Source organism: Panthera onca, chromosome B1, assembly GCF_046562875.1.
Source record: "Panthera onca isolate mPanOnc1 chromosome B1, mPanOnc1 haplotype 2, whole genome shotgun sequence".
NCBI classification, from domain to species: Eukaryota; Metazoa; Chordata; class Mammalia; order Carnivora; family Felidae; genus Panthera; species Panthera onca.
Window position 1 is genome coordinate 154,206,512 of NC_138342.1, and position 13,009 is coordinate 154,219,520.

Consider the following 13,009-nt stretch of genomic DNA (forward strand, 5'->3'; position numbering starts at 1 on the left):
CTTCCCCCCGGCCGCTGCAGCCAGCAGTGCAGTACCTCCTGCACGCATGCTCTGGTTCACCAAAGGGAGATTCTGAATTTTTTATCATGCTTATGATCATCACCATGATGCTCCTTATCATGGTTATCATTTCCTCCTGCCAGGTGGAGCGACCACCAGCGCCTTCTCGCCACCCGCCCCTTCCCCAGCGAAGGAAGCAATTGGGGCCGGGCCGGGGCGGCCGCTCCCTAGATGTGGGCTTCCTTTTGCCTGTCCGCATCCCTCCCTCATTCATCTGCATGTATATATCTTGACCCCTTTATTCCAGTAGATCTACTGCCTTTCGATGGGTTGGCTGAAACACTTCGGACTGCGACCAGTCTCTTAAAAAGAACAAAAAGAGGAAGACCTTGAGTGGACCCCAGGACAAAGCACTTTGGGCTCGGCAAGAAGGGACGCGCGGGAGCGCTGGCTGGGAACTGGAGTGATCTCCCGTGCCAAAGAGCGCCCATGAAGCGTGCGGACCTCTGAGGGTATATTCGGATTGAATTTTATTTATCCTTTTGGCATGCTTGAACGATGACATTGTTGGAAAGGGGTAAGGTTTTGTTTTGTTTCGTTTTTTTTCTGGGAAAGAGAACTGAATGGTGGGAGATCAGGTAGACTTTAAGTTGGCTTTTCTGCTCCCCTGCCTCCCCTCCTCGAGATCCAGGTGTTGGAGAAGAGACTAGGAAGTAGAAGGCTTAGAAAAAAAGTAGACACCGGAGATGTTGTCCGGGGGCTAACGGGAGAGTGGAGTGAGGTGTAGGTGAGTGGAGACTGGCCAGCTGGAGGAGGGTTTTGGGGAAAAAAAGAGGTTTTTTTAAACCCCCTTCAGCTTCACAAGATGAGTTTTGCTGGGGAGGAGAATATGGGTGTCTGCCGATAGAAGCTCTGAGAAATTGATGAAAAATTGATATGTCCATGTACACACTTAAGGAGGCGTCTGGATTTGTGTGTAAACAGAGTGGAGAGGTGAAGGAGCGCATGGAGGGAGGGGGCTTAAAATAATGTCTTATTATCCCTTTGGCTTTGGGGACTCTCATCCTCTGTTCCTCCCCCCCTTTTTGACCTAGGGATCCAGCTGCATTAGACACGAGTGACCTTTTAAATCTACGCCCACCCTTTACCTGGTAAAGCCCGTTGACAGTTTGGGGTGGGGTGGGGTGGGGTGGGGTGAGGAGAGTGGTAGGGGTGTTTCGAAGACATATATATTCTCTCTCTCTCTCCCTCTCTCTGCCCCCCTCTCCCTTTCCCTCTCCCCCTCTCTCCTCCCTCCTCCCTCCTCTCCTCTCCTCCCCTCCCCTCCGTCTCCTCCTCCCTCGCTCTCCCCCCATCACTCTTTCTCTTCCTCCCTCCCACCTCCCTCACTCCCTCCCTCCCTGCTGCATTTTGCATGAGCTATCTAGGTCATTAGCATTTTAGCGTATGCAAGACTTGACAAAGCTGATGAGGGGCCAGATGGGCCTCGCTCTTATGGGTTTTTTTTTTTTTTCCCTTTTTTCCCCCCTCTTTTCCTTTTTCCCCTCCACCACTTGGGACCTGAGCAAGAGGACTGCAGCAGGCGAGTTTCGGAAGGCTGATCCCGGCCCGGAGCGCGGCAGTTCGCCCCTGCGGCACGCCCGGCCAGGCTGCGCCCGCTCTCAGCCAGCGAGGTAAAGGCGGCGGCGGCGCGCCCTGCTCTGGCAGCCGCTGCCAAGCCCCCGCTGCCCTCCGCTTTCTGTGCCCTCGACTTCCTCCTCCTGGCCCCCTCAGTTTACTGGGCTAAACTGAGAGTGAGAGATGGGTGGGTAGGGTTTGCTGTGCTGGGGCGAGGTGGGGTTGGTGTTGTGTTTTGTTTTTTTTGTTTTTGTTTTTGTTTTTGTTTTTTCATTGTCTGGAGCTGCAGGGGAGGCGAGGCGTGAGGAAGGGGGTAAGGGAGTCAGGGTAATTAACACGGGGGAGGCACCCCTCCGTCTCCCACTTCCACCCACACCCCCAACCCTCCACCCCCTCCGCTTTGCAGGAAAAAGCCTGGATCCGAAAGGATGGGGGAGAACAAAGAGCCTTTGGAAGACGTCGCTGTTATCTCATTGTCTGTGTGATTGGGGGAGCTGCGGTAGGGAGGATGCTGTGGTCCTGTTCTCCCTGCCTCCCCACCCCCAACCCTCTCCCCGCTGTCAGTGCGCACGCACGCGCCCTTCTTTTTACTTATTTTTCCTTGTTTTTTTTCATCCCATCTTCTCCCCACCCCCCTTCCTTTCTTCCACCTGTCCTTCCTTCCTCCTTTACTTCCTCAGGAGAAAGGCCTCTCTCTCCGTGTTCACAGCGGACCTTGATTTAAATGTCCATACAATTAAGGCACGCGGTGAATGCCAAGAATGGGGCTGGCTGAGCACCGTCGGTCCGCGAGGGCCCGCCGGGAAGGAGCCACAGAGCCGAGGCGCCCTCCGCAGAGCTCAGCGCCGCGGCTTCGGGCGGGAGGGGTCTCGGGCTCCCGCTGGCTGGGCTAACCCTGAACCGGAGCCCCTGGGGCGGGGAGGTGTGCAGCTTGTGACAGACATGGGCTTAGAGAGGCAGACAGACTCAGGGAGAGAAGCTGATTCTGTGACAGAAACAGATCTGTGCAAGCACAGATGCGATGGGGGCGGAGGGGGGGTGCCTGTGAGCGCATTACGGAGTGCTTCTGTGTGCATATTTTTCTCTGGGCTCGGGGCGCATTGTATGTGGGTCGACACCTTCCGTGGCTGTGTTTTTGTTCTGGGCTTAGCTTTTGGTTCGCCCTTTAAAAAAAATAATCTGGCATCCAGAAGACTGGCAGTCTGTGCCAGGGCTTGGACCACAGATATATTGTGTTCTCCTTGAGGCTGGGTGTGTGGGGGGGGGGGTGGAGTGGGTAGCCAGTTGGAAGGGAGGAGGGAGGTGTTTGTCATTCTTTGCTGTCGAGCTGTGGGCACCTGACAAGCTTAAGGAAGTCATTGGGATATAGAAGGAAGAAGGAACAAACTCCTGGAGGGTTCATAAGCTCAATCAGGGCTGAAAGCGCGTGGCCAGGGCTCTTAGGAGCATCTCACTTCCTCCTTGCGGCTGTAATTGTAGTTTCAGGCAGAGATCCAGGAGATGCAGAGGAAGGGAGAGGCGCAGTAACCTACATGTACCAAAGGGGGGAGGGGATGAATTCCTTCTTAAATCTGAACTGAAGGAAAAACAGAATGTGCACAAGTGTTGATTCTGAGGAAAGCCTCTTTTGAAAGGGGCTGTCAGGGAATGGAAAGGGCTAACCCTCCCTCATTCTGAAGAACCTGCTTCCCAAATCAGGCCTTCCTCCCCAGCACTCGATACAGACCAGCAGCTGATCCTAGAGAGCCCCCGTAGCTGCAGTGGATGGTGGCAAGACCTAAACTCATAAATTTCCAGGTGGAGGAAATGGGAGAGGAACAGGTCCCTGCAGAGAAAGGAGGCCAAGAGCTGGATCATCCTACCAGGAAGCCAGCTGCATCCCTTTTCCCACCCTTGGCAGAGGCCTGTCTTTGCAAGACCAAGGCCATAAGGGATGCACAGGATTTTAGTCTTGATTCTTCACGCGTTAACCAAGGCCTAAAGGAGTTTCGGGGTGAAGCTTACTGAGGCATTCTTTCCTCTGCAAAGCCTCAGTCTAGCCCACTTAGCAAATTAGCATTTAAAGATACGATGGATCCCAAGCCTCATTTCCTCCCAGATATTTATTAAGTACCTATTATGTGCCAATCACCGTGTAATGATTATATCTTAGGTTCTTCCTCTGCCCTCCTAAAGGAGTATCTGGAGTCAGGAGAGGTTAAACGTGCTGTACCCCATCTAGATACTCCCAGAACCTTCTCTGCCACCACCTGCTTACCCCTTCTCTCTAGAAGGCTGCAGTTTCCATCATGCAAACTGCAGGCATGGTGCTATCCCTCAACTCCCAGAAGGCAAGTTTGGCTAAAGGACAGAAGAGAGCGCAGTTTCTCTGCCCCCTGAACCTTAGCCAGGGTTGTCCTAAGAGGCACAGGCAGCCACTGCCTTCAAAACAGATCATCCTCCAAATGGTGCCTCCTTGGGGTATAAATCCCCTTGCCTCTCCCCACCCTCCTCCCTAAGAAGGCTGCTCTTGTGGTTTTGGGGGGCACAATTTAAGCCTCCGATGACCAACCCTTTGCCCTACGGTTGCCCACGATAGTGATTCATCTCTGATTATTTTCCCATAACTCCATCAGACAGGGCTGTACCCTTCACTGATGTGCCTGCCCGTCAGCACAATCTCCAGATGCCTCCCCCAAGTAATGGCCCTTTTAGGTGGAAACCTAACACGCTTCTCCCTGAGAGCTTCAACCACAGGCACCATGGACAAGGCCTGCCAGGTTCCTGCTGCTGATAAACTATGGAAGGGAGGGGCATATTTTTTATTACTTATGTAAATTCTTGTTCCAGAAAGCTTTAATGGGTGTGGGAGTGTTCTAGGTTTGCCGGGTCTGTGTGCATGGGTGTGGGGTTTTCCTGTGTTCACCAGCTCTCATTATGAAATGTATTTTTATGTGGGGCTTTAATGGCTGCAAATGGCAGAGATGAATGTACACTCCGCTCCTGGTGTAATTTCAAGGCCCCCTTTGTGTTCACCAAACAGAGGTATCTGAGTGAAGGTCAGTCCTAGCTTCTTCCCTTCTGCTATATTCTGGGCCTATTTATGCCTAGTGATATTTATGTAAGAAAACTGAAGACTGATGCTCTTCCAAGGCATTTCTCAGATCCCCTCCCTGTCCATTTGAGCCCCTCTAATTACATCCTGTGACTTAAACCAAGGGAAAAATGCTGACTGAATATGCTAAGAAGGCCCCCATGAGTCCACACACATCACCATCATTCCTCGTGACCATGGGAGCTCATATGTTGCCCAAGGTGACTGTATGAGATACATTAAGATGGATTTAGAAATGTATCAAAGGAAAAATTGGTAATATTCTTGTCTCCCCTGCCAGCGACGGCCCAGGCTGAGATCTCTGTTTAAGCAGAAAAGAAACTGATCTTTTAACAAAAGCTAAGGTAAACTCCTCTGTCATTTCTATCACCAAAGGGGTGGGGAGCAGGGACAATTTTTGTGGCTGCATGAGGAGCCTTAGCCAGAGAAATAAATAATTGGGTGGAAGCATGCTCTCTGAGCAGGCATATGCCCGTGTATGTACATATATACATACATTTTCTCTCCTAACCACATCCATCGCTAACATTTATAGGAAAGCATTTAAACACACACACACACACACACACACACACACACACACACACAGAAATCTATCTATCTATACTGTCTCCACAGGGAAATAATTTTCTCTTTGCCTCTACTGAACTTACATAATACCCCCACCCCCTTGTTCCAACCCTAGAATGGAGTCCTCTGGGGGCAGCTGCAAAGCACTCTCCCTAGGACAGATGGAGCCTCCCTCATCTACTCTGTGGGTGGTTTTAGAGCCCCATGAGTCAACCGGGACTGAGGGCTGTGCTGGTAGTACGTGTTTGAGGCTCGCCTGGCTGATTCACAGTGATGAGTATGTCAATAATAACAATTATGAGAATTATGATGCCTAATAAAGATTTTTTTCTTCCAAGTCCCATCTACAATTCTTTCATTGGGGTGTTTTTGCCAAGTCTTACTCAATTTGACTCCAGTTTAAAAGAAAAAAAAAAACTAAAATATTTAATAGTTCATTGCATCTCCAATGTAGACCTAAAACAAGAGAAAGGACTTCAAAGGGGCTGAAGTCCAGTCAATGTGTTGTGCTCTGTGCCACCTTATCCTGGATGCCCGGGGCCTGGAGAGATCTGCACCAAATTTAGATGGCCTGGAAAAAATGCAGGCCTTATTGAGAGCAAAAAATGTTCCAGGTCAGAAATGAAGTGTCAGCAGCTCTCAATAGGGCTCACCTCATTTCTTACCCTTCTCCCTTTGTCCTAAGAAGTGTTTCCCCAGAAGTGAGGACCTGGGTCATTGCTGCATAAGCCCCCCAAAATAAACCTCGAGGATCACTAGGGGCTTTCTAGAATTAAAGTGGGGGCAGGTTTATTTTAAATTAAAATCCAGTCTATTTCTTAAACATGTCCAAATATTGAGACTTAGAACCTAGGAGGCAGTACTATCGGGGGAAGTTCAACTTGCTACTTCGCCTACCCCGTTTAAAGCCGGTCTTTGCGGAAAGCACGAGTGTGCAGTCCAGCCTCGGTAGCGGTAGCGGGGGATACCCGGCTAGGCCTCGCCACCCACCCGGCCTGCGGCCCCACCCCCAGGGCTTCCCAGTGACCTGCTTTCCAGCGTGCAGGAGGCTTTCACTTTTCTCTTTCTCCAATGCCCCTGAGACCTCTAAATTGAGCAAGGCGAAGAGGAACAGTAGCTGGGCCCCAAGGTCCTGGGTGGTCCTGTATTTCCCAAAGCTTCGGACTGATCCGAGGTTCCGGGGTAGCCTCGGAAACCCCCACGGTGAAGACAGCCCTGGAGGGCCCACCTCTTTTCCCCTGCCGCTCACCTCCGTTTCCCAATTTGGCTCAAGCGCCAGATGGACACACGACAGTCAACATTAGAGACGATTACCGAGTCGGGGTGGGAATAGGGGGAGGGCCAAGGCGGGGGTACATCTTTAGCTTTGAAAAATGGGACGTGGCAAACCTAAGGCCTTGGCAGAATGGAATGTCCTCCCTTCTCGGCACCCCAGCGCTTGCCCAGCCGCAGGCTGCGGCCTAGACCCTGCGCCTTTCCGCCATGGCCCCCGGCCTGGCCTGCGCGCGCGCGGGGAGCGCCAGAGGCTGTTCTTCTCCCCTTATCCTCCTCCAGGCCGCCTTCCTGTCCACTCTAGAAGCTGCAGTCTCCATAACCTCATCCCGCACCCCGGAAAGCCTCAGCATGTGCGAGAAAGAGGGGCGGGCACAGCCCAGGGAGGAGGTTGAGACTGGGGCTCTACCGAAAGGTCACTGTTCAGCCACTCCCCTGACTCCCCACCAACCCGGCAGCAGGGTGAAAGCACTTTAAGGGTGGATTTTTGGAAGGGGAGGGATTTCCGTCCCAGTGCATCCTACGTGACTCCCCTTTACGGCGCCCAGCCTCCCCTATCCCCATACCCACAGTGACCTGGCCACGGGGCCGGGGCAGTGGGCACCTTCCCCCAGGACCTAGCAACACGTCCTCATCATCCCCAACACACTCCTTCCGCACCCTCACAGCACTCTCTAGAGAAGCCAAAACAGCAACACAAAACCCTCAACCCAGAAGGAAAATACACATTTCTCCTTTAGCCTTGATGCTAGTCTTACGCCACAGGAAAGGGAGCCGAGAAATTGGTCTGAAAGAGAGAAGCAGACATGCTCTTTCTTCGTGAACCTCCGAACCCTTGCCGCTCTCCCAGGAGTCCTTCCTGTCCCCTGGGCGCGGTCTCTCATCTAAAAAGAACTTAATTCCCTCCTTTTCCTCACCTGCTAGGCCCACCAGGGTGCAGAGTCCATGATGTGAGGCTCCTTCCGATTAACAGACCAGTGCCCTGAGATAACCTTTAGAGCCCTGGTCTCAAGGTCATGTGCCCCAGGAAAAGGAGGCCCACTGGCCTCAAGAGACCACAGGTCCGGACCAGAACGTGCCTGGCAAAGGTCATGCCACGGAAAGCTTCTGACATACAGGAAAATGCACCTGGACTTCACAGGGGGCCTCCCTTCAGCCCCCTCTCACACTTACACAGATTGATGTGGCAATATTTATTCCCATTTAATTGAGACACTGGTTTAATTTCAGATTGCCTCGGTTTAAGGCCCAATGGGGTTTTCTGCAGCTCTTTTCCCTAGTGCCTCTACAGAAACTAATTGCTGTTAATATCCAATTTTGGCTTTATTATTCGTTAGCCAATTATGTATCCCATAGCCCAGGCCCCTTGCTGCTTACTGCCTCTGCTGGAATCAGCTAACACTATGCCTGGCTTCTGCTTTTTTTCCCTTTGCCTGATTCAGACCCCTCCCCCACCCCTAGATGATTTACAGGGCACATCAGTCATTTTGTTTGTTCCAGCACTTAGCGCAGTTGGGTGGGGGGTTACTTTGAGACTTTTTTTTCTCCTTTTGAGAGAAATTTCTTCTTCGCAGGTGAAGTATACAATCGGCACTTTTTAGAAAAGAAAATTTAAGTTTTTCAACTCTCTCTTCACCACCTCTGGGCTTCCTTGTTCTGGAGCGGTTTTTGGAGTAGCCTGTTTCAGCCAGAAGCAAGGGTGCCTCATCCTTAGAGTTTCCCCTGCAGCCTGTCTCTCCTGTCACCTCCCCCAGGGGCCGCCTGCAAGCTACCTACTGCATGTATATGACACCTTGGACTCTAACAGTGCCCAGACCATGTCATTTCATATTTCAAGGAGGAAAACTTGAAAATGCGAGTTGGAAAAGGAACCATTTTCAGAGATGAGGAGGCAGCTTTTGTCTCTACCACAGATACCCTGGAAACCGCTCCTGCTTTCCCTCCTTAGCATGTGGAGCTGATGCAACCGGGGACAAGAGCCTTAAAAAAAAAAAGTAGTTTTTTGCCTCCTTTTATTTGTGTGCCCCGAGTTCACTGATACACAGAAGCAAGCACTTCCCATTACTGGTGCTCTGGAAACAGGAAAATAAAAGTAAAAATCATAACGACAGCAGGAAGATCCTTCTTTGTTTTCCCTTCTTCCAGCCCCCCTTTGAATTAATGCTTTAAATGTTCTGTTGTGCTCTTACATTTATCTCTGGCAGTTCTATAGCAACCTGCATAGTGTCAGCATCGGAATCGAATGGAGAGAAAACAAAATGTCAGAGCAACTGGTTTTAGCTGAGGCCTCCCTGAGCCACCTGGAGGCTCCCTCCCCTTCTGATAAAGCCAGAGGAGGCTGAAGGCTTTCACCATGGCCTGGGAATCCCATGGTCAGGTTTTTCAGAGGAAGGAAGTGAGGGTGCATGTAGGTCTGGAACACTGTTAAGAAGGTGCCTTACACATAAGGCTCAGTAAATACCACCAAATTGGATGTAATTAAATTAGCAGCAGCTGTCCTGCTTTTCTTGCAGAAAAGCTCCAATTGTGCATTCAGGCCTTTGGGGCAGAGAACAGAGTGACCTCACAGAATGAAGGGGTCTAAAGATGTTTCTGGTTCGTCCCCTAGCCTCAGCCTTGCTTAACTCATCCAGGTGTCTGGAGTTTGATTTCCAAGTGGTCCATGCATTGTAGAGACTGTGTACATGCCCAGTCCCAGACACAAATTCAGAATAAAAACAAACAAACAAACAAACAAATCCTTCTATCTTCCTTGTAGAGCACTTCTTTCACTTTCTAATTACCCTTCTATGCAAATCTCTCCCTTTCATCACCCCCAATCACCCCCAATCATCCAAGGTCTGCCCCATGGGGGTGTGCTGTAAGTAAACACAAAAATACCAATTCTATTCCCTTCTACTGTCCTCCTCCCAGCCCAGTGAAAACATCTATATTCTCAACGGTCAACAGGTGTTAGGAGAAAATCAGTGATGCCAAGCCATCTCATACCAATATGTGAATGGCTCAGTCTCTGAACTGTCCCAGAGATATTTCCACTTTAGAAGAGATGCTTAATGTAACAAGTGAGATTCAGTTGTTGGAGTTTCTTGTAAAGGCATTTAAAAGTGGGAAAGCAGAGAAACATCAACTTGGGAAAGTTGGGAAATACCAGCTTTCCCACTTTTTGTGTGAGGAAAGCATCGTTGCCAGACAGACCAATGCTCCAAACACATAGATATGACATAGTTCATTAAGAAACACATTCCAAGGGAGTGTCTGGTGGCTCAGTTGGTTGAGCGTGCCCAGCTTCAGCTCAGGTCATGATCTCTTGGTTCGTGAGTTCGAGCCCTGCTTTGGGCTCTGTGCTGACAGCTCAGAACCTGGTGTCTGCTTCGGATTCTGTGTCTCCCTCTCTCTCTGCCCCTCCCTGCTCATGCTCTCTCTTTCTCTCTCTCTCAAAAATAAATAACATTTAAAAAATTTTTTTTAAAATCCCACATTCCAAGAACCCCAAATGAATCCTTGTTGGTTCCCACCTTAAGCTCTGACATTATACTAGTCAGTATAGAAGGCAGGGAGGAGCACCTAGAGCCTTTAAGAAATAGACCTGTGATTTTTGCATAATAAATACCTACTGGCCCAGGCTATGGCCACCACATTTAAAACCAGCCCTTTCATGTCACTTTGCATAATTGTGAATTCTGATTTTGCTGTTCCATGAATCACAATTAATTATTCACTTAAATGCTGGCCTATATGGCATGGTAATCCCACTTCACTCCAGAATCCAAAGCAGACTCAAAGGAGTTCCAGGCACAATTGGAATTGGGTAGAGCTTGACTTTGCCACAGTCCAGCATTGGTTTTGTTCACTTTCCTCTCTCTAATTGACCCTTCCCTTGTCTAGTGGAGCTCCCTCTTCCCCTTGACACCCTGACTGTGTCCTGTCCCCACAGCGCACCTATGTTTCAGACAATGGCAAAGCCAGGACCCGGAGCATGTTCTTGTAGGGCAAGAAGCAGAAAAGGTTGTGACTTTTTTCCAGCACATACAGTAACTGCCTTCTCAGTTTTCTGCCAACCTCTTAGAAAACTTGGATTTGGAAAATGTCAAATGTCTCTCATCTTTCCACTCTTCCTCTTCTACCTCAGCATCTCGCCACCTTCTTGTGGACAATTAATCAATAGCAACAAGGTAGCATGAGAAGTTAGGAGCATAATCTTGCTGCCAGGCCATACTGCATCCCTGTTGTGTTAAACCTGTCTTACTCAATTCCTGAATCACTCATCATTCTATTGACTAAAACCTATCCGAGACAGCATTTGGGGCATCTAGGAACATTATTTAATGCAATACCAGAGCCTCCCAGAAGTCTAGAGGGATTTGGTTTTCTTCCATTTTTTGAAGCCTCCAGGATATTATAAAATTAAGACGTGCCAAAAGCAGGGTTACCAAACTTGTGATGTACTTTATGTGCTTATAGTTAAGAATTTGATGGGTATTGAGGAGGGCACCTGTTGGGATGAGCACTGGGTGTTGTATGGAAACCAATCTGACAATACATTTCATATTAAAAAAATAACACATGAAATAAAAAGAGGAACTATCAATCTTTAAAAGAAAGAAGAATTTGAAATTACATGATTAATGTCTGCTTTCAATTCTGCTACTCAACCTGGGTGGTATGTATAGCATCTTCCAAAAATGTTACCAAAAAGTCTGCATATGAGACCCTTTGTGACTCTGGCACCCGAGCAGAAAATCCTGTATGCTCAGGCATAGCCCTTGGCCCCCAGAGAGAGCATAGCATAGGGTATATGATTGCAAGCTCTAGCATCAGACCACCTCTGTTTGATTCTTGGCTCCATCACTGGGCTATGTGAAATAAGGTACGTTGCTAAACCTCTCTGAGCATATTCTGTAAGACAGTGATGATAATTATGCCACCTACTTTATAGAGTTGTTGTCAGGATTAAGTTAGACAACGCGTGTTAAAATGTTTAGCGTAGCACGGAGCAGTATTCAACAGAATTATATGCAAGCATATATGGAATTTTAAGCTCTCTGGTAGCCACATTTTAAGTAGAAAGAAACACGTGACATGAATTTTAATCATGTTTTATTTAACCCAATATATGTAACCCAAAACATTATAATTTCAACATGTAATCAATATAAAAATTGTTACTAAGATATTTAACATTCTTTTATTCATCGTTAGTCTTCAAACTTTGATGTGTATGTTATACTTACCATTTTAGTCAATAGAATGACTCAATTCATATGCTAAATTTTCATCAGAAATACTTGTTTCATATTCCAATTTCATACAGTGTATAGTTAAAGAGGTAAATTCACATGCCCAAGTTAGTTCTAACCATTTTTAACATTTTCTAATAACCAAACAGAGCATGTGTTTTTAAGCTTAAATTAAAGATTCCATTCTTCAGTTGTAGGAGTCATATTTCAAATGCTAACAACATGTAGCCAGTGGCTCCCATGCCAGACAATGCAGGTTTCAGCATAATACTTGGCACACAGTAAGTGCTCAATAAATGCTTACTGGCCATTACTCTCAGGGTCCATCCCTCCCCAGACACAGGGAATGACTCCTTCTCTTCCCTCAGATTCTAGATTGGACCAGGCCTGTCCTTTGCTCTACCCAGGGCCTGTGAGACAAGCCCTTCCTGACCTTCCCCTTTGTGATTTCATGAAGCCTTCTGCAATTGCTAGGATTATTTTGCTATGTGCATGTGTAAGGAGCAGGGAGAGCAAGGCTTTTGTGGAGGGTTATTCTTGGCAACAATAACTTGGTACATCTGTGCAACAGAAATGACAGGACTAACGTGGTCACACTAGTGACTGACATTTGTTCCTATTCACAGACCAAATTGTATGTGAGAGAAAATAGACACGAGTATGGGACATGCTCCTAAATTTAATTCTGTGCTAATTTCTCATACTGTTAATTACGGACCTTTTCTAGCTTTCTCCATATTCATTTTTCAAGCAATTTTTATTAAAATCTTGCTGTGTGTCAAACATTGGTGTCAGCTAGGAGGAACTTGTAGATACATAGGATTCACTCCCTCTCTGCCCTCAGTAATCTTACAGACCAGTAGAAAAACTAAAATAAGTGTGATTGGTGTCATATGAGAGAGACAGTCAAAATGCTAGGAGAGTTCAAACGAAAGAAATGCCTTTTCCAATGAGAGAGTGAGGGAAACTTCAAGAGGCAGGTGGGATATTGAGGGGAGGGGAGCATCCTAAATGGAAAGATTAGCTTGAGGACCATCCCAGGTATGTGAAGACTCTGCAAGACTAAGCCTAGGTATAATGACAACATACCAGAAAGAAAGTGTGGGACCAGATTGCATGTGGGAATTGCTGGATCATATAATGTCTTAGTCAGCTCAGGCTGCCATAACAAAATACCACAGACTGGCTGGCTTAAACAACAGAAATGTATTTTCTCACA

The 13,009-nt window shown here is 48.1% G+C and overlaps 1 protein-coding gene across 1 annotated transcript; it reads left to right on the forward strand.

Annotated features, from left to right (window-relative positions):
- The first annotated feature begins 558 nt into the window (after nucleotides 1-558).
- On the forward strand, nucleotides 559-3,744 carry LOC132692941 (uncharacterized). The gene is made up of 3 exons (XM_060655785.3): nucleotides 559-577; nucleotides 1,566-1,673; nucleotides 2,024-3,744. Exons 1-3 carry the CDS (start codon nucleotides 559-561, stop codon nucleotides 2,860-2,862), a joined length of 966 nt encoding a protein of 321 aa, XP_060511768.1. The 3' UTR covers nucleotides 2,863-3,744.
- Nucleotides 3,745-13,009: the final 9,265 nt, after the last annotated feature.

Excerpts from the sequence above, each read along its gene's own strand:
- LOC132692941 (XM_060655785.3), top strand. Across the intron at positions 1,674-2,023 it reads GCCCGCTCTCAGCCAGCGAG|GAAAAAGCCTGGATCCGAAA; the intron begins GTAAAGGCGGCG and ends TCCGCTTTGCAG.